Source organism: Oreochromis aureus, linkage group 15 (genome assembly GCF_013358895.1).
Source record: "Oreochromis aureus strain Israel breed Guangdong linkage group 15, ZZ_aureus, whole genome shotgun sequence".
Taxonomy (NCBI): domain Eukaryota; kingdom Metazoa; phylum Chordata; class Actinopteri; order Cichliformes; family Cichlidae; genus Oreochromis; species Oreochromis aureus.
Genome location: NC_052956.1, coordinates 13492335 through 13520017, shown reverse-complemented (window position 1 = coordinate 13520017; position 27683 = coordinate 13492335). Strand labels below are relative to the sequence as shown.

Genomic DNA, 27683 nt, shown 5'->3' with positions numbered 1-27683 from the left:
GTAGGGAAGCTATGACCTGCTTTTTTTCAGGGTTGTTAACTGAGGGTGTTTTGGAGTGCCCGTTAATGTGAAATATAGAGTGGGTGGTTCCAGGCTATCACAGTGTAATACACTGAATTTCCAGGAGGCAATTTGCTATGACCTTAACTCACTGAAAACATCTGTGGTGGTCCCCTGCTGCTTCAAAATGTAGGCTCAGGAAAGTTGCATCAGTTTGTTTTCAGGAAAACATCTTATTTGATTCATTCAGTGGCGAGAGCTGATTGTAAATTAGCTGTTTACATTGAGGTTTGGATATGAGAGTGTGTGGTTTACTAATTCTCTCTGCTAGCCCTGTTATGGACTTGCCAGTTGTCCAGCGTGTACCCTGCCTTTCACCATGCAACAGCTGGGATCAGCCCTCTGTGATCCCATACGATAAGCATCTACAAAAAACTGGATGAATGGATTTATACAGCGTATGTTCAACCAGAGGGTACAACAAAACATTTATGAACTCAATATATCAGCTTAATAGTCTCTCATTGGTTTTATTAGTTATTGTGTTGGAATACTAATATTCAAGCATGGCTTTATGATAAACCTGCTCACTGAGCCTTAATCTAAAAATCAATTGCGATGCTCACTTTGTCTCGCTGATGAATATGTTTACTCTGTGCTGTTAATTACACCATTTAGTTTCCTGTGTTACTGTTTCAGAAAACTTAAATGTAATTAAACTGATTTAAATCTTTTGATATTAAAGTAAAGCTGAGTTTGGTCTTGGCACAGGATGCAATCTCAAAGCTTAGTATTATATATCTATATCTATATCTATATATATATATATCTATATCTATATCTATATATATATATATATATATATATATATATACATACATATATATATATACATATACATATACATATACGTATACATATACGTATATACATATATGTATATACGTATATGTATATGAAAGGCAAATATATGTATGTAAAGGCAAAAGGTTCTTTGCTTTGCTGTTCCTAGGACTGCTGATCAGTAAAAAATGATCCCATTATATTAAATTTGATTCTAACACAATAATATAAACAGTAAACCAAACAGTTGCCTTTTCAATTTGAAACTCAAAGTGTATAGCGCCAATAAACAGACTATGCTATGGCCCCTAAATGATACTAGTGTACTAGAAAAACTACTTTCTTCTTTGGGCCCCAAATAAACTCAGATCTTTCATCATCAATAAAAGGGTAAAAACTAAAACTTGTAGTGGTAAACTTCAGTAAACTTTTGAGCGGGATGCCAAACAGGTCCGTGGCATTTATCGACATGACTTCATATAAGGTCATAAGTTTAAAACATTTACTTAACCAGCTCAATAAGTGTGACCAGAGAAAGGCCAGTTACCCCCCCTAGCCTTTATATTAAGCTAGGCTAATTGCCTCCTTGCTTGAGAACAGTATTTAATATACAGTAAAGACCTCTGAGTTGCCTTTTTGCTTGTTATCTTAACTCCTAGAAAACCTTTGAGCCATTCCTTTGAAAATTTAATATAGAACATCAATACAAACAATGCATACATTCAGCCACTGAAGGCTTTGTTTAAACCAGCCTCAGTGAGGGCAGGAAAATAATCTCCTCTTTATATTCCACTGTTTTCTTGCTGACACTGCTGTGTCCCCCAGAGTAAAATGAACATTCATTCAGCAAATATGAATATGTAAATTAAAAGTCAGAATCTTGGTGTATTTATTCTTGTTGTTACCGACTTGTTATGCATTGTGTCACAGTCTTTGAATTGTCATTTTGTGGCTGTGCGCTGTGTTCGGTGTCACAGCTTTACACTTTACTTTTGTGCTGAGTGCTTTGATCAGGGCCTCGGACAGCTTCAAAATACTTTTTCAAAGCCGAAGCTCGTTAAAGCTGCCCCCGTTTGTTTAAAAATCAATCCATCCACTGCTTGATTTTTTTTTTAAAGCGAATTAATTCAATTAAAGCGTTATAAAAAGCAGCAGATAAAAGAAAAAAAAGGCTTTCCTTTGTACCACAGTCAGTATAACAAAGAGGTATGTCTGCTTTCTGTCTGGCACATATTGTTCTTTCTTTGCTCACCTAGTCAATTCGCCGATGCCCTTCACTGATGGTTCTCGCTTCAAAAATGGATTACAAAGGGCATCTTGTAGCGGTCCTGTGTCACTTCTACTGATAAATGTATGGACATCCTATTAAGGAAACTGCCCTCAAGAGACCAGCGCTGTAGTGATAGATCTGAGCTGCCCACTGACACAGTTGCAGGTGCTGATTATCTTATCCAGAGACAATGAAGTTTTATGGAGTGGAACATCCTCGTCTTGTAGTGGGTCCCAACAATAATTACAATCAATTTAGGGTGGCAGGTCATAAAAACAATATTTAGTGGGGGTATTATCAGATGTATACCTCCTCTGGGTTGTGAGATTCGTCTCTGTCATAAACGACTTCAGTCATGCATTTTCCATTTCTCAAAGTGTGACAGCTTTGCAGTATTGTAATATCCAGCCTGGGCTTTCTATCCCTGGAGGCTAACAAGAGGAAATTAGGTAAAGTTTTATACAAATACAATACTTTGCAAAAGTGTTGAGTTGTGCCTAATTTCTTTACTTATATTTCTTAGATTTTGCTTCTATGGATTCAGACTTTTATGTAAGTTTTTTAAAGCGGTCTTGAACAACAGTTCTCCAGCGTCTCTGAAGGTCTTTAAAAGTTTTTCTTTGGGCATCGGCTGTTTTTTCACTCATCACTTATAATTTCTTCCAATTTCTTTAGTCGAATCTATGAAAAATGTCAAAAATAACAAAATTTGACAGGCATAGAATATTTCTGCTCCAAGGGAGATGATTCCCAAAGAGCTATTAGCTGAAAACTTGGAATATCTCAACATGGTGTGTACTTAAAACTTTTTAAAGAAACTTTTTAAAGAAGCAAGTACAAAATAAGAAGTAGCGGGACTAAAAATACTCTCTGCAGGAGATGATGATCAGTGTCCTAAAGTCATGTCCTTAAGAAACAGGAACCTGAGAGATACATCTGGTCATTCAGCCGATTAAATCTATAGTTCAGTGAAGCATCATTAGAAATGGTCTCAGTAGAAGTGTCAGGAAGCCATTTTTTAAGTAAGGGAAACAGGGAGAAAAACCTGAGAAACAGGGGCAGCAGATCTTATGGAGGGATCAGTCCAAATGGTAAATATTTGATTCAAATCATTGGAAGCATTTGGTAGGTCAGGAGAGAGGTACAACAGTGAGTGTCTACAGCCATCTGTAAAAACATTTGAGGCTCTGTCATGGTTTGCATTGCATTTCAGCCAGTGGTGTTGGAGATCTTTACAAAATTGACTGAATTATAAACACAGAAAAGTATGGTCAGATTTTGATCCAGCATGCAATACCATATGGAAGGCACCTGATTGGCATCAGGTTGATTTTTCAGCATGACTGCAAATGCAGTAAAAGCATACCTGGATAGAAATACACACAATGGATTGGCCTCCCTAGAGCCCAGGTTTCAACATTATTGAAGCAGTGTTGGATCATCTTGACGGATAAAAAAAAAGGCAGCCAACATCCAAAGAAGAGCTTTCAATGTCCTTCAAGAAGCCTGGAGATCTTTTCCTGAAGATTACTTAAAGAAATGACAAGAAAGCTTCCCTAGGAGAGTTTAAAGAGTGTTGAAGCACAAAGGTGACCATACCAAATATGTTTCAATAAATCCCTGTATCATTTTCCTATTTTAGAAAATAAAAAGAAATGCGGTTTGAATAAAGACTATTCACAGCGCTGTAGGCAAAATCCATTTTATGAAAATTGCAACTACCACATCCAAAAATATCAGAGTGCTGAATAAGACTGCACTCAGAGGGTAGGGTTATGTGTGCTGGTAATTACCTTACAAAAAATGAAGTAATGAAGCCATTTGCAAATACTGGACAATTATGAGTATTAGTTGATCTAATTACTGAAATAAATGAAGTTTCTAGGGGAAAAGATGCACTTGCGTTTTTTTTGCTGTGAGCATCATGAGAACAACAGCACATAAATACTTCCTGTAAATTCCATTAAACACTTCAGTTCTTTTTTTAAATAAAGGTTTTAGTAAAACAAAGGTTACTGTAAGAGCATTGGTAAAATCCGTGCAATTCTATTATCCCTACATAGAAAACGGCCATGGCAAACCCAAAGTTTTATAGATTAGAAGATTGAGCCCATCATTCTTTAAATATAGATAAACTGTAAAGTGCACAGGAGCACATAAGCCTCCATAAAATGTCAAATCCCTGTTTTTAAACTTTGGCTGTCTGATTTAGTCAGTTTTTGTGGGGGAGTCAGATCTTCTCATCTACATTAACTTTGAGAAAAACTAAGGAGCACATTTCCCAAAAGTTGAAGATTTATGTGTTGAGCCAGGAGAAAGCGAGCCTTAATAGAGCGATTTCAGCTCCTGGCTAATCCTCCGCAATCATGCACAGTCAGTTTCCTTAAAGAAAAAAGATTAAAAAACAGAGATCTATTCAGAAGCTCTCTTATATGTGACAAATGATCTCTTTCCTTATTAGTTTTATTTTTTAAACTTAGAAACAGTTGACTTAAGCTAATCCCAGAGCCTGTCGATGACACATGATTCCTCAGTGGTCTTAACCTCGTTTCTAACTGCTCCGAACAAGTTTCAGTGGCTGCTGGCAGCTCTGTGTGACTCCACTGCAAGCGCCGCAACAACAGGTGAAAGGTCTGTTATAAGCACTGCATAAAGCCCCTCCAGGACAGATGGTGCCAGATGATAATCCATATGAGCTCAGTGAAAGAACATCAGTGAGCAGACATGAAAACTTATGGCAGAGGATGCGAGGGGTCCTCAAGGAGATTTAGATGTCAGACCGTGATGAAATGCCGAGTCCTTGGCTTTGTGCTCGGAGGTAATTAAACTCTCTGAGTGCTCTCCGTTTGTCCTCTGCATGTGTCACGGTGGGTGATTACACATGAACTGTAATCAAGAAATCAATTTGGAAAGACAAAAAAATTATAGAATGAGACATGACGGGAGTAGCTGTGACAAGGTATTGAGATGAAAGATGTTACATCAGCTTCTGATCCTGCAGTGTGTACAGCCTGAAGGGAAAGGAGGAAATAATCTGTCTGTTTTAAAGGTGGAAATGAGCTTGTCAAGGAAAGATCACACACTGCCTATTCACATGAGGATCTTTTTTTTTTTGTATGTCAGCTTTGGAATAACATAAACCTGACTTCCTCTTCCCCAAGTTAAATTGACGAGTATAAAGCATACCAAATCTTTACCCACAGATGTTTTAATGGCCTTACTTGGCCATATCTAGATACTAAAAGGATGTCTTGCCTCTTAAACAGCCATCATGAGTGCAGCTTTATGTTCTTCATCGATTGTGGTGTAATTCTCTTCATATTTTGGTGCCACGGTCACAGATTTCCTCCACCTATGTCTTCATTTTTACTGAGATTTTGATGGATGCTGTTTTTCGTTGTTTTCCTATGTCTGGGGATATTGAGGTAACCTCACACAACCTTTGTTCCTGCAGTAAAACAGCGGTGATTTGTGGCACAGTGTTAAACGTGGCATCCATCTAGGCAGAGCCTCTTAATAGCGAAATTCCCCAGAGAGCATGGGAGGCCATTTACAACAACCAATCATACAGTAGGGGAAGCAACCTCAGTTCTCTTTGCCAATAATGGGATAATGCACAAATACTACATCACATTTCTTTCGCCATGTTTATGTTGTCAAGTAGTGAGGTGATATACGAGCAGGAAAATGACAAGAATAAAATCCACATGAATGATTATGATAAATAAAGCCGCTGGTTAATGCATTTTTAATTATTTTCCCCCAAACCCATCACCTTTAACTGCTTCTGGTATTATTGATCAAATGTGCTGAAGGAATACATGCTGATCCTAAACATGCACAGGTTTCACGGATAAACAAAAGTGCCATCAATCACTTGCAAAAACGTGGGAAGGTTGATAAAGGTTTCAGTGGGAGTGTGTTACTTTTGTTAAGTGCTTGCACAGTAATGGCCTCGAGTTCCTGAAGGCAGCCACAGCGTGACTTCTCTCACCCACCTTGAGGAAAGCTTTTAATGAGTCTAACAACCTTTTCTCTTATTACAGCCCGAGCTCAAACACACTCGGCATAAAAAGGTGAGTACGACCTACGAAATATCATAGTCGAGGAATAAAGGTGAACAACATCAGTACAGGTACAAAACACAAAAACAACCCCAGAGCCAGAGGCGGTAGGAGTAGCAGTGAGCCCCGAGCACAGCGAAGATCAGGCATCGATAAGAACAAACACTGATCGAGTCAGACACAGTGTAAAAAAGAAGACCTAGAGAGAAGGTGGGTTACAAAGTGGATTGGTGGTCTAAATGTAGGCAGGCCGAAGCTGCCTGAATTGTAGTCATTAAATAAGATTGTCCAATAGGATGCATAAAAGGGTTTCAGTTAGCTCATTAACTTATGTGGCCCTGAGATGATCGGCTGGGATTGTGGTTGAGCTTAAGCCCTGCATAAAATAATGGTATGCTTGATTATACCTCAATGTTTTGAGCAGTAGTTACTAAAAACAGAAGAAGCACGAGACTAAGTGAGAACTTCTTTTCTATTGTGAAAGAGGATCAGAATCAAGAACCGGTTCGAAGCTTACCGACCCATCTGAATCACACTCGTACAAACGTATCAATTCATTTTATCAGTGCTGGCATGTTTTACTGACATTGCAAAACAATGACGTCAAAGTTGTGGCAGTGCAGCTTTTGCACATCTGAGTCACATGCAAGCCTTTTTCTAATCTGTTTCTACACTCTGTTCAAACTCGGAGATCATAAAACTCTTTCCCTGATGCTGAAAACTTACCCAATCTGACTCATATGCAGAACTAATAATGACTTTGGTTTCTCTAAAGTCTGAAGAATATCCATCCATCACTAGAACAGTATAATATGCTAACTCACTGCAGACTATTAACCTTCTGTTTTACTTCGGCTCAAATTTTGAAGCGTCACTCGACTCATTGTCGTGGTTTTCCAGTCAAGATACAATATCAGTCCCACCGCATCGTCTTCCTTTTGAGAAAAGGCTCTAAAAACCAATTATTCATTTCCTGCTCATGACCAAAGAGCAGACAGTAAAAGATACTAAGTAGGCTGAATGGTGGAGATCAAAACCACAGCAAAAAGAGTTTACGTTTGCATTAAAAACACATTTCTAAATGAATGACTGCTGCATGTGTGATGTAACCTTTTTGGTTAACATGCCAGAAATACATCAAAATATCATTTACATGTCAAATTTGCTTAGTAGTAATACAACTTTGTACACATAAATCTTTCTAGGGAACTTTTATCAGCAAAATGCACGTTGACAGCTTTTGTATCTATATATCAGCGTATAACATTATGGCATTTTTAATGAACATGTGTTACAGAGGTAGAGCTGAAGCCATTTAATATAAATGGTGGGGTTTCTCAGAGTGCTCTGGCTCCCATCCACAGTCCTAACACATGCATGTTAGGCTACTTAATTAATCAGGTGGGTTTCCTCATTTCCTTGTAGAGGGACAAAAAGTAAGAAAATAGAAAAGAGGACAAAAGATCAGCAGATTATTCTGTCAATTTAATGTGAAAAATCAGTTGTACATAGTCAAAAAACAAATTCCTTTGAAAATCAAGGTATTTCTTTTTGCTCAATTCAGAATAAAATGTGAGTCTCAACAAGCTGTTTTAGTTTATTGATGCGTCCTGAAGAAAAGAAATCAAGACTATTGTTGCCGATTTAAAAAAAAAACCACTGAAATGACTGCAACTCTAATATAGTGAAAAATAAAATAATGTGTTATTTTAAATTTGGCACGTTTAATCCCAAGTAATGTGTTCTAATATGTGGTAATTAGCAGCAATCAAAGAAAATCACATCTCCATTATTGCAGAACAAAGTCAGAAAGGCTACAGTAATTTTCTTGTCTCCAAGCCTCGCATGTGATCTATTAGACTTCAGTGTTCATCATTAGCAGACAGTTAGACAGACTCCATTCCTCTGTGCTCATCAGCACTTAGAAAAGCTTCATCCTCATTTTTCCTTGCAAAGTAATGCCCACCACTACCACACACTTATAAACCTCAGAGCCTGTGGGTTGTAGAAGCACAAGCAGATTAAAGACAAACAGTAAGGGACGTTGTTAAGGTCGAGTTGAATGCACCTGCTCACAACCTGAGAGAATTTTTCATAAGAGGGAATTAGGATTTGAACCACTGAGCCCACTTCCTCAACCTTTAACCTTCAGGGTACAATTCAAAGAGGTGGAATGGAAGACATACATCAATCCATTTGAGTTCTCCTTCCACTCTCTGGGGAACGTTTATGAACAAGGTTTAATTTTCATAAGTAACAGCCTCAAGAGGCTCCAATGTTTTATATGCTATAAAAGTAATAAATTATAGTCCAGTGCACTCACTGTGATCAAGGCGTGAGTATGGGGGTGTGTGGGCATGCAGAAGATATATACCCATACACAATATGAAAGAAAGAGAGAGAAAAAAAGAAACCTAAAGAAAGAAAAAGGGAGATATTTAAACACATCCAGAAGAGGTCAGCTGCAAGACTGAGCCATTGCACTGCCCACTCACTCCCACATGCTCAACATCATTAAAAACAAAAGGGCACAACTGAAACAATGCTGCAATCTGCAACACAACAAACAAGCGAGACAGAGCTGTTGGTGCAAGCGTGCACCATGAGAATCTCACAAGAGCTCTTCTCTTCTCTTCTACCAAGGACGTCCATTTCTGGTCCTAATCTCTGGACTATAAATTGATTATTCATGAAAATATGGAAGTGAGAGCATTTTAAAACCTGGGTTACTTAATCTCAATCTGCGATTATAAATCTTACAGAAAGCAAGCGTTAAAGAAAATCCATTCAGTGAGAATATATTAGTGAATGCATTTGGTTTAACATGTTTTTGGCTGGGATATACTGAGTAAATGAGCCATACTGCCTATTCAGCCCTCTGGGCTGAAAATTTATTGAGTATCTTACGCCACCCGGTGGGCTGGACAATATCTAAACAAAGGGGGGAATAAATGACAGCTCACAAGAAACAGGCTGGTTATATGTGAAAACATGTTTTATTTGCCAGAGTTAATACAAAACATCTGTTTCACAGTCACATCATTAATTGTGAGTCTCTGTTATTTAAGACCAAGCTGACTGTCAGTTAAAGAAACAACTTGTTTATGTTTCAGAGCTTCAGGGCCGTCGCAAACCACCTCATCTAGAAAGAAGACATTTTGAGGATGGTTAGTGAGCCACTTCCACAGATACTCCAGGTTGGCATCACACTGCCAGGGGTTCCCTGTTATGGTCATCTGAAAAGAGGATTTTCTGTCATCCAGCAGACCTGAGGGGAGATACTGTAGCCGATTCTGATTAAGCAGCAGAAGTTCAAGGTGTTGCAGACCCTGGAGGATTGTCACTGGCAGCTCTCGGAGCTGATTCTCCTGCAGAAACAGCTGGGAGAGTTTCAGGTTGTGACTAAACGTTGAAGGCTTCAGGGAAATCAATTTGTTCCCAGCGAGGTTTAGTGTCTCGAGGTGATGCAGGTTTTCTAGTGTGTCGGGCTGTAGCTCTTGCAGATGGTTATGACTTAGGTCGAGATTTTCCAGATGAGGCAGCTTCTGAAGCAGAGAAGCTGAAATGCTCATTAAATGGTTCCCAGACAAATCCAGCCAGGTGAGACTGCTGTTGTCGGAAAACCACTCTCCATGAGCTTTTTCAATTAAATTATTCTTCAGCACCAGACTACGGAGCAAGGAATGGACGAAGACTTTTGGGGGCAGATGAATCAGCTGATTACCTGTGAGATCCAATGTACTCAGGTGAGGAATGGCACCCAGTAGGTCTGAAGGAAGGCTCGAAAGATTAGTGTGATACAGCTGGAGATGGTTTAAAAGAGGCACAAAACTCAGATGTCTGGCTGTAATGAAGCTGAGGTTTGTGGACTGGATGGACAATCGTGTGATGTTGGGATATAAACCATCTGCAGGAAAATATGTGAGGGAGCTTTGGCTGCACACCACCTCTGCACTCGAAGGTAGAAAGGAGCAAGAGCACAGATCTGGGCACGAGTGGGTGCCTCTCGTTTGGTAAGCATATTCAGCCAGAGCAGTGAGAGTAAGAAGCAGCCACAGGTTCATCTTACACTGAGAAGAAAACAACAGTGTAAAAGATCAACAGGTAATAAAACTGTGACAATGTGATTACAAATGTGTTGTTACCTGAAAAGCACAGCTGAAATTCCTTCAGGTTTTGATCACCGACTTGATTTTACACAACTCTGAGGATATTTGATTCCAGCAATGAGTCAGGACAAAATGTTGCAAAAGGCAAACAAAACCAAGCAAACAAAGTGAGTGGTTACTGTTTTCTGTACTTTCTAAAAGTAAGTTGATGTTACCACACATAAATCAATATTTTTTTTTCAGTTTTTCAAGAACAGAATGTGCAAGGGTACATGTGTGATACATTATTAATTAACTTGTGCAAAAACAAGTAACAAAAATAGGCATTAGGCTTAATTTTTATCCCTCAAGTTCACAACCGTATGTTGGTGCTTGAGATTCTTCTTTTAAAGAACTCAGCCTGTTAACGGAATAATTTTAGGAAATGCACGCTTTATTTTCATTTTGGTTTTAGCAGTTTAATGAATAGAGCGATACTATTCCCGAGAATAGCAGGTGATAATACTATAGTTTAGTACAAAGGCTGAAAATGGGTGGGCCTGGTTTGGGCCAAAAAGCTGCCAACAAATGTCATTCATTGTTTGAATAAAAATAACAAACAAACAAACAAACAGGAGGATTTAGAGATCTCTAGATGTTCTGGTGGGCGGATTATTTTCCTTTGTGTGAAGCTAAGCTAAATGCCAACATAAAATCCATGATAATACTGCAGACTTTCTCATTTAAATCTAAACAAGAAAACAATGTAACATGAACTGTAGTTTAAATTTAATGAAATAAAAAAGACAATTCTCGAATTTCTTATTTATATCAGATTTATTTATAGTCACATAATTATCATGTTTCAGTGATTAAAATCTGACAGGCTGAACTGGATTTCTTTTCATGTTAGATAATGACCAGCAGGAGTAATATTAGGACTGAAGGTTTAGTTCATTTGCTGTTAGTGATATTATTGAGCGACCTGCTAGAGGCTGAGGTCCAGCGCATGTGATGGAGTCTGGCAAGAAAGCCTTCTTCTTGTTCTTGTGAAGCCACCTCCATAGATACTCCGCCTTCCCGTCACAGAGCCAAGGGTTAACTGTCAAGTCGAGGCCATCCTCTTCCAGCAAGTGAAGTTCATCCAGCAAACCTGGAGGAATATGGCTCAGCTGGTTTTCATCCAGACTCAGGTGTCCGAGCTGAGTGAGTCCCTGGAACAGGTTTTTGGGCAGCTTGTTGAGTTTATTCTGAGTAAGGAAGAGATGTGTGAGGCTATGCAGGTTCTGAAATGAAGATCCATTCAGCGTGCCGAGCTTGTTGTTCTGCAGGCTTAGCCTCTCAAGTTTGTTCAGTTGGCTCAGAGAATTTGCTGGTATCTTATCCAGACGGTTGTTTGAGAGGTCAAGGTTCTCCAGGTGGGGCAGCTTCTGAAGCAAATTAGTTGGGATCTCTGTTAATTCATTTCCAGATAAATCCAGCCAGGTCAGGCTGCTGTTATAAGAAAGCCACTCTGCATCAGCTTTTCTAATAAGGTTATTCTTCAGCACCAAGCTCTGTAGTGGGGCGTGGCTGAATACATCTGCAGGCAGATTGCTTAGCCTGTTTCCAGTGAGATCCAAAGTGTTGAGGTGAGGAACGCCCCTGAGGAGATGAGAGGGAAGGCTGTGCAGGTGATTGCTGTACAGATGGAGCCCTTGCAACTTGGGTATGGTATTTAAATGGGCCTCAGATATGGAGGTGATGTTTGTGAATTGGATAGTCAGCAGGGTGGTGTTCTCCGGGAGACCGTCAGAGGGGAACTCTGTCAGGGGAACCTCATTACAGACCACTTCATTTCTTCTGGGATAACAGGTGCAGAGAGCTGGGCAGGAAAGAGCTCTGTGGCAGAAACATGACAACCACAGAAAAGCAAGGGCACACCAGGACTTCATATCTAGAAAAGAACACGAGTAGAAGTCTGAGTTAAATACAAGGAAATTATTACATCTGCATTTACTACAAAACAATACTACAAGTAACAAGTCTTCCAATCAGTTTATGCACATGGAAAACGCAAATGACAGTGAAAAAAAACAAAAAATACTTACTGCAGTTGAATGTGTGTCCATCTGCAGACTGCTGCTTATATCAGATTCGCCACTGCAAACTTCCAAATTACTCATTTGTGGAGACGAATCTCCCAACCTAATCATTACTTATTGTGTAAACAAGGACCAGTCACTGCACAGTCATTTGTCAAGGACAGGCAGTTACAACAGAGTGAGTAGCTCATACCTCACGTGAAAGTACAAGAATAAAATATTATAGTTCTACTAAAAACTCCTGATCCTGAAATAGGTTGTTGAAGTCTATTAGTTAATGTCAAAAAATAAAATACCTTTTTGGCTGATTGGTTACTATTGAGTAAAAAATGAAACTACAAAAAATATTTGTACTTTGTTTTTTTTTAAACAGTGGAAAGGGGATGGGGTAGGTAAGGAAGAAAGGAGGGAGGGAGCTTGTGAAAAGGGTAAAAATAAGCATTCTAAAATTTGGTTGATTTATTTTTCTTGAAATGATATTTATCAGCAACACAGAATGTTTGATCAGCAGGAGTGAAAAAATATGTCACGCAAACAGTTTAAAGTCAGCCAACTCAGGCCTAACAGCTCTAATAGTTTGTAACATGTGTCCAGTTAAGGGACACATCACACCTAACATTGAAATTCAATTATTTTGCATACTTCACTGTTTAAACATTACAGCCTCTTTTCATTTAACAGCCTGCTATTTATTATTATGTTAAAAATATGGAAACATACAGATGCCAGGAGCAACAGTGGAGCAATTAATGTTTTTCCCAGAGGTGAGATCTAACAACCATTTCAGTATATTGAACTCATTTCAACAGGGAGATCTCATTAGGAGGAATTGAACATGATTAATTGATAAACAGAATTCAATTAAGCTATTTAGTGATTAGCTGAATAGAATGCCAGCTGTGATAGGACGGAAGGCAGGAACCCCCGGGGTCGAGACGCTGGTGGTGGAAATAAAGATGGAGGCTTGGATGGAGCTCGAGTAACATGGGAGAGGCAGACTTTGGGAGGAGGTGGGTTGCAGAAGTGTATGCAGGGAGAATGACAAAGGAGCAGTGAGATATAAAGTATGCGAAGTTGAGGTTGACTGTCCTGAAGAAGGCAAGAAGAAAGATGATTGGACTAAACCAATGAGGTCGGCAATGAGTTTAATGGCGTGGGAAAGTAGAAGTGATATAAAGCATAGATTAGCCACCAAACACCCTGAAAAAGTCAGATGTGTGATTATAGCTCTTCCTTATTAAACTTACCCATAGGCTTCACTAGTAATAGTAAATACTAATTACTAAACTAGTTTGGGCTTTGTGATATGGCACAACACTGTGCTGTTAGAAGGATGTACATGTGAACAACAATACTGTGAAGTTTAAATGATGCTTATGTAACGAAGGTCTTCTTCATTCCTAAATAATAAAATTATTTGCATGTGTTTATCTGTTTATTTTTAAAAAGGGGACTTATACAAAAAGTTTGTTATGTTTTTATCGGTTATTTGGCTCTAGGTTTATAATAAAATGTGGGCAATCTTCCAGTTGCTGGTCATTGTCTGCCTAGGAAAAGAAATTTCAATTAGTATGGAAAGTTTGGTTAAGTTGGTGGAAAACATTACTTTAACACTTACCTGATGTGTAACCTAATTAGTAGGAGAGACAACGTATACCCTAAGTTAATATTGTGATGACAGGATAGTCTTACATCCATTTTCTCTTGATATTGCCAAAAGGCCAAAAGCCAAAAGAGTCCCCAGGCATCCCGAGTGCCTTTTTAATAATTCCCAGTGGCACCATGTGATATTAGAGGGCGTTGAATAGCCATATTAGTTTTTATTGTAGATTGTAGTTGGTAGATCAAGCAGGAAAACATTTGCTTTAATAATTGTAATTATGCCTATAGTATTGGTTGGCATTAATAAGGGTTATTAGATAAGATGTTTACTATGTAACGCCAGATAATGGTATGGCTTGAGGGCCAATTAGCAGCAGTCTGTAAAGGGCTGTCAGTTACATCAGAGGCTGTTGCTGGCACCGTGTCCCGCCACTGGGCTACATTGTTTTATGTCATGTTATGGTTTCGTATTTTAATGTTGGTGAATAAACCTGTGGTTGATCTGCACCTCATCTCTGCCTTGAGTCTCCTATTTGAACCCAGCCGCTACCGGCCATTCTAACAGCTCAGTTGGCGCTAAAGAAATATCCTCCACACCATTACACCGCCATCACCAGTCTGAAGTGTTGCTACAAAGCAGGATGGATCTATTCTTCCAAATTATGACGCTTCTGTCCAAATGTTAGAAAAGAAAGACTCATCAGACCAGGGAACATTTTTCCAACGTTTTGTTTAATTTTGGTCAGCCCATGTGAACTGCAACCTCAGTTTCCTGTTTGTAGGTGTGGCACCTGATGTAGGCTGCTGGTGTAGCCCACCTGCTTTAAGATTTGGTGTTTTGTGCATTCACAGACGCTGTGCTGTGTAACTTGGTTGGAGTTTACCAGAGTTTGTAAGGTTGCCAAATTCAGAGTGTCACATTTTGAAATAATGATGTTTTGTGTAAAAATCTACGTAAACGCTAGAGTGTGAAAAAAAGTCCACTTGCCAATCTAGCCTCATAAAGCAGATATACAGGGAAGAGCAGAGGCAGTAAACAGCAAAGTCAGGTCAAAGGAATGCTGTGCTCCAGCCAGTTGATTGACTATTGCATGCTTACTTATGTTTTTCCACCCATTGTTCAAAAACACACAAAAAATCACAAAAGTAAATGAATCAATAAAAAAACCCAACCTTAATTCACAAGGTAATTAGTCTCTCTAAAAAAGCTGTTAAAACATAAAAAAATATATAAAAGAAATTCTATCTGAAAAAGTGTTGGAGAAATGTGAAGTAGGATAAATAACTAAAGTACTTTACATAATGCTTTAGGCAAAAATAATTCATTTTTTTGAATTGCAAATTAAAGACTGGAAATAAATTTAAAAGACTAACTGCGCACTGACGAGAAAGAGAAGAAAAACACCAGGAGGAGGCTACATGCCACCTGAGACCTCAGTGGCCTGTACAGCAGGGTTCATTCATTTGCAATTTAACCGGAACAGTCACACAGCTGATAGACAGAATGGATTAGACCTGCAAGTATGAAGTATGATTTTAGCATCTGGGCAACATGATGAACTATTACATTATGTATGATGAGTGCCAGTTGGCTTTAGGCTGTTCTGAAAGATTTATTTCAGTGGAGCCCACTCACTCCACATGCACTTGTGAGATAAAGACGGACCTATTCTGGTATAGTTCAAATGGTCTCTTAAAATACGCTGTAGTCAGATGTGATACCACTGACGGAGAGATGGCTTCAGTGCAACTATAACAACTATTTTTTTTTTGGTGCTGTTTGGCAGTTTAATAAAAAAGCAAAAAATGTGTTTTCCCAATTACACACTATCATTTCGTATACAGTCAAATGTGAGATGAAGGTTTAAAAATCAAATACTAAACCTTATTGTTTTTAATCCTTTTTCTTTGAAATTGATTGATTTACTTTTAAAGACCTGGTCAAGATAGCAGCTGTACATCACTACTGTTTCTGAGTTTTTAATAACGGACATCAATGAACAACATAAATCAACAGAGCTACTCATTGAAATGCTGTCAATACATTATGTTATTGTTATTAAAGGTTTTTTTTAATGCATCACCTTGAGATTTTAAACATACTGTATATGAACAATCAATGATTATCACAAATGGGAATAAAAACATTGTTTCTGTTGCGTTTAGATTATTCTGGCATGTGTTATAACAGTTGTAATTATAAAGGCTCATGAAAACGCCTTCCAATTAAAAATAAACCCTAAAACTGTATTTATAAATCTATAGGACAACCATATATACTGGATGATGTGGTACTGATTTATAATCATAAAAATAAATGCTAATATACAATCATATACAGCAACACTTTGTGTGGTATGATAAAAAGAGAGATCTTTTAATGTGTATACAAATCTTTACAAACACGCCTATGACAATGATCAGGAAACAAATGAGATTAATCACGAAGGATACAGCGTGCATTTTCCTTGAATGAAATCCCAGTTTTCATGACACCAGTTTTCTGTGCAGGTTTTTGTCCACATTAGTATTTGGATTTTGTCACTCGCAACAACACACGTAGACACTGCTTCCATTACTGCATGTGAATGGAAATATTATCCAGGGTTCACTGTGAAGAGAAAAACACAAGAAAGGAAATGAGAAATCCCAGGATGCTCACACAAAATCCACATCACATTTGCTAGCTAAATGTGTAAAGACAACCCCAATTCCTCAAAAGCTGGGATTCTGTATGATGTAAATAAAAACAGAATGCAAGGATTTGCAAATCTCATAAAGTCCTATTTTATTCCCAACAGGACAGAGAAAAGATATCAAATGCTTAACATGAAAAAAATATTAGCTCACTTTGATGTAACATTGCAACAAAGGGCTGGAAAAGTAAAAGAAAAGAACATTTTACAACTAATTAGATTAACTGGCAACAATTAACATAAAATGAGCACCTTAGACAGGCATTTTTCAGAAGTAAAGATGGGCAGAGATGCAAAATAATCCACTCACAAATTATGGAATAATTTCAGGACAATGGCGTAAGACTTTGAATATGTCATCTTCTGTATTACATAATATCATCAAAGGATTCTGAAAATCCAGAGAAATCTCTGTGCGCAAGGGACAAAGCTAAAAATCAATATTGTGCAGCCATGATCTCGAAAGGCATATATACCCATCCAGAAGGCGTCTTTTTCAGGAAAGGCCTCACATATTTCAGCGAGACACTACAGTTCAAGCCAACAAATGGAAAGTTCGCACATCATGAAACATAAAATATAAAAAAGAAGACACAGGACTGTTGAGCAGCTAGAATTTTAAATGAGACAAGAAGTACATTCCTCATTTTAAACATCTGATATACTCTCTCTGTTATATTGTAAATAAAATATGGGCTCATGAGATTTGCAAATCATTGAATCCTGTCTTTATTGACATTTTACTCAGCATCCCAACTTTATTGGAATTCAGGTTGTACATAAAATCACTCAAAAATCCCAGAGGAATCTTTATTTGTTTAAGTCAAGCTCTCCCTGAAGTCCTGAGTGAGCACGCTGACCTTTGCAGGGTTCAATAATGTTCTCTTTTTTATCCAGGTGGTCCTTGTGGTACTTGGCATGGCAGCGGCGGCATTCGAGCGCTGGCGGAGGCTTAAAGAAGTCCCACAAAGTCCGGCTGCAGACCTCACAGTTGGATGGAAAATGATAGAGCGCGAGGATAAACTCGTGGCCCCTGTGGCTGATGAAGGAGCCGCGATCACCATGTGGCACGGGTTCCAATGGAGTATCCTGTTCATGCCTGATGTCGTCTTCACTGTTATACTGGATCAGGGGAGACAAGAAGGCAAATCCAACATTTACGATTTACTTGAAGCAGATGGGTTAACTGAAGATAGGATGCCTCATGAGTCTTGAAAGTCTATGAAAGAAAGGAAAGCACTGATGGTCCCAACTCATTACCTTTATCTTTGGAATTTCTCTGACATCTGCAGGGTACACATCACTGTGACTTATAGATCTGACACGAACCAGCTTACTGAAACAGGGAGAGAGATGGAGAAGTTAAGTCTAGCGCTAACCTAGTAAGACTTTTACTTTAGGTAAAGAATGATTTAAAAATATTGTAAAGAAAATGCCATTATTTGGCAAATCAAGTCAGTTGAGATTACTTATTTAATTACTAACTGAATCATCAATTTTTGCTGTCGTCTTTCTGTTTAGATTTATTTGAACTATTAGATTAAATTGAAAGCCAACAACCAACATGATTAACTAAAACCAAAAATTTCCAAACAAACTTCCAAACAGTTCCTAGATGAGGGTAATCAGAAGCAAATGTGTGAGTGAGGTTAAAATTTTGAATCAATTGAAGGACGAAACATTTTATATGGATGTCATTTTCCCAGATTCCTTTTACAACAAACATAAGAGCAACGTACATTCATGCGTTCATATCATATTTCCATTCGCGTAACTCTTGGGTTACAGGAGGAAAATGTGAAGATACATGATTTTTCACTATCCTGTGGGAAAGTGAAAAATTACTCATCTTCCACCGACTTTGTGCAGTTATAAGCAGTTTCATGGCCTTTATTGCAGCAGATTTTATTTTCTCTACAGCAGCTTCTATTATATTCCACCAGCACAGCTTTGACTTTGCTATAACTCTTCATGCTCCATGTTGAGTATAACATAAGATGGAAAAGATGATTACAGGTTCACCTGCTTTGGTTGATAGAAGCAGACTCTTAAAAAAACAAAAAAGGGTCTTTTCCTGCAATGTTGAGGTTTAAAAACTAGAACCAGTTAAAATTTGGGATAATGTTCTACATTTTAGACAAAGTTGCATTTGGTAAAACTGTACTGGATGGATTGTGAATGTTTTTGTATAAAACTTAGGGGAATTAAAACACATTTGCAGATTCCAAAGCTTTTCCCTTTGAGGCTTGATAGAATTTTCATTTCTTCAGTATTTTGCATCATGAGGTACACAAAGTACTTCTCACTTAGTCAATGAACATAACAGTTTTGAACGCTGCTTTTAATGACTCACTCAATGTCAGGGGTCATGAAAAGGTTCGCTTTCTCTCGATCCAGCTCAGTGTTATAGAACAGGAGCTTTTTACTGCTCACCACCACATACTGTAGAAGCGAGACAAAGCCGGACCTATTCTGGTTCAATACAAATGGTCACTTTAAATACACTGATGGCTGTAGAATAACATAATTATTTGGTACAGTTTTGTTGTTTACCAATATATTACAGAATAAACTGCTTTTTCATTAATATTAACACTAACAACTCAAAAACAGTCACATGCTAGATATGGTTTGATTCCACACACCACGTTAATCGATATAAATTATTTCCTTTTAGACTCGATCAGGCAGCAGCTGTACATCACCAATGCCACAAATTTTGAAAACTTTTAAATAATAGGCATGCACAACACACAAATACCATCACCAGAGCCACTAATTGAAATGCTTAAGTCTTGATTTTTTTTACGTTTTTTTTAATGTATCACCCCAAAAATTCTACACATGGGATTTTAAACATATATGAACAATCAATAATTGTCACGAAGCGCAAGAAAAAAACAACATTGTTTCAGTCGAGTTCACATTGTTCTGCCGTATGTTATAACAGATGTACTTATAAAGGCTCATTTTCCACTCAAAAAGAAGCCATAAAACCGTTTTAATACATTTACAGGACAACCATATTCACTGTGTGATGTGGTCATAGAAACAAAACAATTATATATACTATTAGCTCCACGTTATGTGCTACGATACACAGATATAGATATTTATCGTATATACAAATGTTCAAACACATGCGTAATCTTTTTACAAACGCAAAGAGAAAAAGAAAATAGTCTTGTCATAATTATGATGACTAAAAAGAAAATAGGGCAGTTTAATCGTGAAGATTGTCACATGCTTTTTCATCGGATGAATCACTGAAATGGGAAGACTGTGCTGATTCTCCTTTTGTTAAAATGACAAAAAAAAAAATCCTTTTTCTCATGACGCCAGCCAGTTTTCTGTCCATATTAGTGTTTTGTGGGATTTTTTTGTGTTTTTGTTTTTTTTGACAGTCTTCTCTGAAAAAACATAACACACGTAGGCACCGCTTCCAGACCACCATTACTCCACACGGATGAAAATATTACCCAGGGTTAACTGTGAAGATAGAGGAAAATACAAAAAAGAAGATGAGAAAAACCTGGTATGCTACCAACAGTATGGCAGGACTTCAAAGGCACGCCCACACAAAATCCACACATAGACTAATAAACAAGGAAGCTACCCAGTAACCACACAATGAAAGTGTAGATGCAGGGAAAAAAGCAGGCAGATAGTTATATTTATTAGTGTGCATGTTTGCCCAAAGAAAAATTAAAGTTGAAGAAATTGTTCAATATTACAGGGAAGACGCCCGTTCCTAGACATGTAACAGCAGGAAAACACGTGTTGCTACTGACTTTACTTCTATTCTTTTTAAGCTAAAGAGCCTCAATTAGTGTGATTAGCAACAGTCGTGTTTCCTTGCTATTTCATGTCAAAATGGCTGCTGTGAAAAGGGTTAGGCTAACTATAGCAATTAGTATAAAGGAAAGAAACAGGGACAAACAACTAGCACCCATCTCACTTGAATATAACCTACTAATAAATATTGATCCCACAAATTATGATAATTGCTCATTTGCACATTAACTGATACTCGAAAGAAATAATCTGAGGTTCATGCTAAACTAAGCTAAGCTAACTAGCCACTTTTTGTCATCTTAAAAGCAAAAAAACCTTTATATTATTTCATGGATTTACTCCTTCCAAACATGTCGAACCAGAATTTTCCCCAATATTTCTACTTTTTGGTGATATTTTCTTAAACATTTTGTAACTTCAGGATTAAACAGAGAGGTGACTTGCATTTAGCCCTAAACTTGGAAATCACACAAAAGCATGCCTCATACGTTAAAGCCACACATCTCATGCAGAGGTCCAGTTACCCTCTGTCCCTTCTCTTTAACTTTCTTCAGAAGAACATATTATCATCATCATCATTATCGTCATCATCCAATGCCCAACTCCAGTCTTTGAGGTCAAACTCAAACAGTCTGAAACATCAAGTATGAGGGTTCAAGGCGCCTTTAGTGGTCAAAGAGCCTTTAGTGATCCAAGGAGCTTGGAAAGAAAAGTGCCTGGACTTCTTTAAGCTTCTTGAAGACATTTTGCCTCTCATCCGAGAAGCTTCTTCAGTTCTAAGAGCAATTTGTGGAGAGGCCCAGATTTTTAAGCCCTATTGGAAGTGTCTATCAGGACCTTCCTTAGGGAGAGTCCTATTGGGAGAGGCGAAACGTCCTCAAGAAACTTAAAGTCCAGACGCTTTTCTTTCCAAGCTCCTTAGATTATGATGACCTGGATGGCTGAGTACCTTAACAGACAGGCTTTAGTGATGCGTTAATCTGCTAGACAACACATGCCACTGTCAGAAGGGTGCACCAGGGGGCATCAGGGATGCTTAGGCGTTCACCAGGTACTTTACGCTGCTTACTATGATGAGTGGGTTAATAGGCACAGCAGCGATGCAGGTGGAGAGGGTCACCAAGCTATGCTACTTACAGTCTCCCAGCATGAGAGACGTTAGAAATGTTGGGGTCAGAGGTGAAGAGATCGGGTGTCAGTGGAGGATGATACGGAGCATGGGGCCAGTGCTGAAGGACAAAAGCAAGTTAGGGTGTGGCTGAAAGTTCAAACTACTAAGTGCATTAATGTTCTCAGAAAACAAGACAGATACAGTTAGTTTTTCCCACAAAAGGTTTGATGCCATTTCCGACTCAGTTAAGTCACTGCTGATGCTTGGTGAAGTGCTGTGTGTGAGCATTAATGCTGTATCATTAATGCAGATGAGAAGGTTCAGAAGTCAGTTTAAAGCAAGATATTGTATATCAGCCAGAGCTTTGGGTTTGTTTCAACTATGCAGAAGCTAGACAATGTAGTTAAGAAACAGTGTTTAAGACCTTTACCTGCATTTTTCATTATAATCAAACAGTTTGGGAAAAAATAAGGTATTTTTTATGCTAACGAAAGCTCAGAAAAGGTTCAGACAATTGAAAATGAGAAGAGAATAAGGCCAAGAAAGCACAAATCAAAACACAAAAGATCTCCTGATGAGTACTAGATTAGTCAAGTAAAATAACAAGCAGCATTTGCTGCATATTTATTTCATTTAAATTGCAAATGCTCATATAATTTTTATTGCGTAAATATTTGAACAAATTGCATTTTTATACTTCTGTTGTTAGTTTCTTAAAACGTCAATGTTGGTGAAGTTTCTTAAACATGCTCAGTTTTATTATTATAATAATAAAAACTGAAAATACATTTTTAGATGATTGTGACTGTATGTAAAATTAAAGCTTATAGTTAAAAATAAAGTAAAATTTCCAAACTTGTTTTTGTGGGTTCCTTACCTTGGCTTCCCTGATGATGGTTGCTGCCGGGTGGATTGGATTTTTACAGCGCCCCGATGGGACATGCGAGGAGAGCTCTTGGGCGAAGGTCGTGGGGAAACTTGTGGAGAGGAATGGAGTGCTTTTTCAGGGGAATTGCGTGCCACAGGGGGAGGACTCAGTGTCGGGTGTTTCGGGATGCGCTTAAGGAGGTGACTGACCCAGTGCTTCTGCTCCGTCTGAGAGCTGGTCAGGAGGAGCAGTTCTTTGGCCGTGGAGATGTCATAGTTCACTGTTAACAAGATTATTAAAAAAAAAAAAAAAAAAAAAAAAAAAAAGATTAAGAGAGAGATATTCCCTTTTTTTTGACCAAGATTAGATTTTGCAGCGTTTTCATACATGCACTTTAGCATTGATCTTTTTTAGACACGTAGACTTGAGAATGTGATTATTGGATGCAGTAGATGGGACATTAAATGGTCTTTAATCATTTAAGTTTTGTGTGATGTCTGATTGCGCCCTAGTGACAATAATGCAGTTATAATAAGGCTGGTCGTCCTGCCTTCTGCCTGTTGTGCACTCCACCCAGGCAGCCTAACCTGTGTGAAGTGGATTATACCCTGATGTGTGCGAGAACAAGAAAGAACAGCTTTGGACCCACCCACCTGTCCCACCCGAATATCAAGTCTATGATGTATACATAAATCTATTATATGATGGTGCCATTCTAATCTTCTGTTTGTTTGTTTTTTATTTTGAATTTTGACAGCAATTAATTTTAATATTTTGGGGCTGTTTGTTAACCAGACGTTTGAACCCAAATGCATGTACTATGTACAGATTCTTAGGTAATTTTGGCGCAACTGTAAAAATCAAGTTTTCTGTTAAATCCTGAGTGAGCATGCTGACCTTTGCAGGGTATAATAACTTCTTTTTTATCCAGGTGGTCTTTATGGAACTTGGTGTGGCAGCGACGACATTCGAGCGCTGGTGGAGGCTTGAAGACGTTCCACAAAGGCCGGCTGCAGACCTCACAGTTACATGGGAAATGGTAGAGGGTGACGATGAACTCATGGCCCTTGTGGCTGATGTATGAGGCGCGATCACCAGAGTTCGTGGGTTCAGCTGCAGGATCCTGCTCACGCTTGCTCTCACCTTCATTGTCATATAGGATCTGGAGAGACAGAAGGCGGCAAATACAATTAAAACTAAAACGTAAAGTTACAGAGGAAGTTTTGTCTTGAAAGTCCATGGAAGCAAGAAAATAAAGAGAAGGAAACTGGGACGGTCTCAACTCATTACCTGGAAAATCCTTGGAATTTCTTTGACATCTGCACGGTACACATCAGTCTGAGTTACAGGTCGGACATGAAACAGCTTACTGGAAGAGGGAGAGAGATGCAGAAATTAAGTCTAATGCCCACCCAGTATGAGAAACCTACTTTATATAGAGTGATTCAAATTTATTAAAAAAAAGAAAAGAAAAAAATACTTGAAATGCAACAACAGATCAGTTGTGGTTGTTTTTATTGTCTTGCATTACTTATCAAATCCCATTGTTTACACTGACTTTAGCTTATACCTATGTTGCTGTTTGCCATTGCAAAGATTGATTATTCCCAGAGGATGAATCCAACAACCAGCCAACATATATCATTTTTAGTTTCACCTTAACTTCCAGACAACGACTGGATCAGGGTAACCATATCTCTTTAAGGTAAAGTGGCATAAAGTGGGACAGTATTGAGAGATGTGTTGTAACTGTGGCATTTAACATTCTATCTGAAATGCCATCGTGGCTCAAGAGTTGGCAGTTCGTCTTGTAATAGGAAGGTTGCTGGTTCGAGCCCCGGCTCCGACAGTCTCGGTCGTTGTGTCCTTGGGCAAGACATTTCACCCGTTGCCTACTGGTGGTGGTCAGAGGGCCCGGTGGCGCCAGTATCCGGCAGCCTCGCCTCTGTCAGTGCGCCCCAGGGCAGCTGTGGCTACAATGTAGCTTGCCATCACCTGTGTGTGAATGCGTGTGTGAATGGGTGGATGACTGAATGTAGTGTAAAGCGCTTTGGGGTCCATAGGGACTAAGTAAAGCGCTATACAAATACTTACCATTTACCACCAAACTTTGAGTTTCAGGAGTGAAAAATGACTGGTCTTCCACCTGCTCTGTGCAGTTCTGAGTAGTTTTGTGGTCTTTATTTGAGCTGATTTTTTCTATGGTAATTTCCATTATTTTCCACCAAAAATCTGCACAACTTTGACTTTGCGGTGAGTCACCATGCTCTCTGTGGAGCATTTGATGGAAAAGATGGTGACTTAAAATGTAAAATGATTTTTTTTTTTTTTTTTTAATTTGGACAAAAAAAAAAGAAAAAAATTTTCTGAGTCAAATTCAGTGTTGTATTTTAGATGATCCCAATAGTTATTTGGGATTCAGATATTTATTTTAGTATGATATTGCAAAGCACCATTGTCTAACAGTGGTTGGTGCTGCTCTCCCAAAGTGTGGGATTTGACAAAGGTTACAGTTATGATGATCACCTCAGAGGGTTAAGCTGCTTTCTTCACAAGTTAGAAGACTGACTTAACGTTGCAACAAAAGGCACTTTTTTTAAGTTTTTAAAACTAGAGTCAATCAGTGTCTCAATATGCAAGACAAGGCACAAAGTGTGGGATACCAGGCCACTTTATATTGGATGGATTGTGGATGTGAATCTTTGTCTTAACACTCAGTAAATTATAGTGAGTGTTAACATTTTAATCTGGTGCCAACCTGTCAAAATTTTAATTTTATTCATGAGGTACATGAAGTTCTACTTATTTAGTAAAGTTAGTATTTAGTAATGTGTTTAAAAGGTGCTTTTAATGACTCACTCAAGGTCCAGGGTCATGAAAGGGTTAGCTTGCTCTCGATCCACCTCGCTGTTATAGAACAGGATCTTCTTACTGCTCACGACCACATACTGTAAAGGAAATGGAAAACAATGTTCAATCTGCGGAAAATGACTCCAAGCTATTTTTTTTTTAATGCAAGAAATATTGGTGGATTCATTACTTTTTTGTCCCAACCAAATCGCTTGGTGTTCTTGGAAGGAAGTGAGATCCAGCCCTCCAGCCAGGAGTCTAATGAGTGGAGGGAAAACAGGAAGGTGTTAACATACAAAAGACAAAAACCTTTAAATTGCGTGAATCACTTAAAACAACATTCTTAGGCTTTGGTGGTACTTTCTTTAAGAAGATAGCATTCAGAAAGAAAATTATTCCTCGCTAATACAAAAGGGCAAGACACAGGATGTCCTGTTCTCTGGTTTGAGAAACAGCAACAGGCTATTACGTGAGAACTACAAGATTTCTAAGGAACTGCAATTCCAAAACATAACATGTGCATAGTAGAGATATAAAAAGAAAGAAACTTAATTATTAGTAGAACTCCACACACAACTTCACTCTCCAAATCTTTTGTAGTGGAATAAATTTCAGCAAAGCCGTGCTGCATCAAGCTGTGCGTGTTTGCATTGCAAGGATTAGAGAGAAACTGTACAGGGATTAGCTACAGGTTCGTGGTGTCAGGCAAGGGTTTGGAGTTATTTCATTCCAAACTCACTAAAATTAAGGAAGAAAATGAACCCCGCATCCATAATTTTATGGATAAATATTGTAAAAAGCTCTTTCAAAAAATTGCTTTGCTTTAGTTTCAATCCACATCCTGGCTTTGAACTGCCATGCAGGGTCACCTCTAGGTTCAGGGTCAGTTTCAGGCTCAGAGGACGGTTCATAGGTAAGGGCCAGGGGAGTTTGGCCCCGCTCCTGACGCCCATCATGCTCTTCTTCGTCCTCAGAGTCAGAGCCAAAGACAGCGTGAGCCGAACGAAGGTTTGGCCGAGTGTCGATGCAGACGGATTTGTGTGTGCGCTGGTAGGTGAAGGACATTGATTCTGAGGTGTGAGAGTGAGTAATGCGCACTGCACCGGACCATGAAGAGAGAAGTTAAGGTGAAATGAATGGGATGAAAAGGAAGAGGCATAATGAGGAAAAAGAAAGGACTCGAGGAAAGGTATAAAGAAGTGCTTTCGGACATTGAATATAAATGTTAAAGCAAATCTTTGTGATGATGACAGCAGGATGAAGGGTCTACCTGGGTATCCTTCTAAGTCTAAGTCGTTGGCACTGCTGATGCTTGTGGTGTCCAGAGAGTGAATGCTGAGGGATGTGAGCTGGGATCGCAGCTGCTCGATGTCGCTCTCTTTACTGTCCAGCGTCATCTGAAGATCTAGACGCATCTGGTTCTCTTCTGCCATCAGCTAAATAAACAAACAGCTTGTTAGTCGCTCCCACTTTTTCACTTGCTGCATTATCAATCTAATTAGGCTTTTAACTCAACGCAGAATATCAGGGAAATAATTAGAAACACAGTCATTACACTACAGATATGTTCTTCCAAGAATAAAAAGCGCATATTTTTTCAGTTTGATCTATGTGGAGAAATGTCCATACAATATTGTCATACAATTTCATGGCATCTTTACATGAAGTTAAAAAAACATATCAAGCTGCACTTCCTTGAATGGCCACCTGAAGCTGACTTGAAAAGAGTCCATCTGCAGAATGAAAGTGCCAAGTTTCCAGCAGAAATAAAAATGATTAGAGATTAGTAGTTAAACTTCCACTGTTTTAAAATAAATACACTGATGGCCACCAGTGCTACTCCTCAGCCTCCTAGTGGATGCACTTACGATATCAATTTGAAAGTCCTACATCACCTCGTTCATGACTTAATGTATTCACAAAGTTGGGTGTCCATGCTGCCGCCGACAATACCCATCAAAACTGATTGACAGTACTGCTCACAAAGTCACTAAATGGAGCTCTTGTCTGTGTTTGGGCTGTCGGTACCCTTGGAAGCATTTTAAATGCAATTAATCAGTCGATTATTTTGGTCTCCGTGTGTGTGGTTAACTGAACAAAAACACAAAACTGTCCAAGTCTGTCATCCACCGAGTATTATTTGGGAATTTACCACTAATTAGTAGGTATTTGTGTCTGTGCCATACAACTTTAAAGTCTATGAATTGGCCATCCTGACCAACCCTCAAACACTTTTCATCCAAATATGGCCATTTCTGGCTTCAAAAAACCAAGATGCTAAGGGAAATAATAGTAAACTTGAGGCTTTTAAACAAAAGTAAACAAACCAATAGATAGTAATAAAGCTTCATCCATCTTCTATGCAGTCTCAGCTCAGGTCCTGTAGAAAGCACTCCAAATCCCTAGCTGACA

General features: G+C 38.6%; 3 protein-coding genes across 5 annotated transcripts in view; all 3 read right to left on the bottom strand.

The window, feature by feature from the left end:
* Positions 1 to 9154: 9154 nt before the first annotated feature.
* LOC116324157 (leucine-rich alpha-2-glycoprotein-like) lies at positions 9155 to 10514 on the bottom strand. The gene is made up of 2 exons (XM_039598429.1): positions 10323 to 10514; positions 9155 to 10247 (listed from the first exon to the last, which is right to left on the bottom strand). The coding sequence occupies exon 2, from the start codon at positions 10239 to 10241 to the stop codon at positions 9237 to 9239; it is 1005 nt and encodes a 334-aa protein (XP_039454363.1). The 5' UTR covers positions 10242 to 10247; positions 10323 to 10514; the 3' UTR covers positions 9155 to 9236.
* A 569-nt stretch (positions 10515 to 11083) lies between these two features.
* Positions 11084 to 12452, bottom strand: LOC116324158 (leucine-rich alpha-2-glycoprotein-like). The gene is made up of 2 exons (XM_039598430.1): positions 12356 to 12452; positions 11084 to 12201 (listed from the first exon to the last, which is right to left on the bottom strand). The coding sequence occupies exon 2, from the start codon at positions 12197 to 12199 to the stop codon at positions 11201 to 11203; it is 999 nt and encodes a 332-aa protein (XP_039454364.1). The 5' UTR covers positions 12200 to 12201; positions 12356 to 12452; the 3' UTR covers positions 11084 to 11200.
* A 3455-nt stretch (positions 12453 to 15907) lies between these two features.
* The window catches only part of LOC116324174 (rho-associated protein kinase 2-like), a 38005-nt gene continuing 26229 nt past the window's right edge, over positions 15908 to 27683 (bottom strand). Inside the window, exons 26-34 of one of the 3 annotated variants that reach the window (XM_039598873.1) lie at positions 26542 to 26707; positions 25462 to 25529; positions 25281 to 25369; positions 23712 to 23790; positions 23319 to 23583; positions 22431 to 22701; positions 17908 to 17983; positions 17508 to 17769; positions 15908 to 16562 (exon numbers count right to left, since the gene is read on the bottom strand). In XM_039598873.1, coding sequence (XP_039454807.1) covers positions 16549 to 16562; positions 17508 to 17769; positions 17908 to 17983; positions 22431 to 22701; positions 23319 to 23583; positions 23712 to 23790; positions 25281 to 25369; positions 25462 to 25529; positions 26542 to 26707 — 1290 coding nt within the window. In that variant the 3' untranslated portion in view covers positions 15908 to 16548. Of the gene's footprint in view, positions 16563 to 17507; positions 17770 to 17907; positions 17984 to 19000; positions 20137 to 21579; positions 21672 to 22430; positions 22702 to 23318; positions 23584 to 23711; positions 23791 to 25280; positions 25370 to 25461; positions 25530 to 26541; positions 26708 to 27683 lie in introns of those variants that run through there. The other 2 variants (XR_005608362.1, XM_039598874.1) reach the window with 2 other exon arrangements.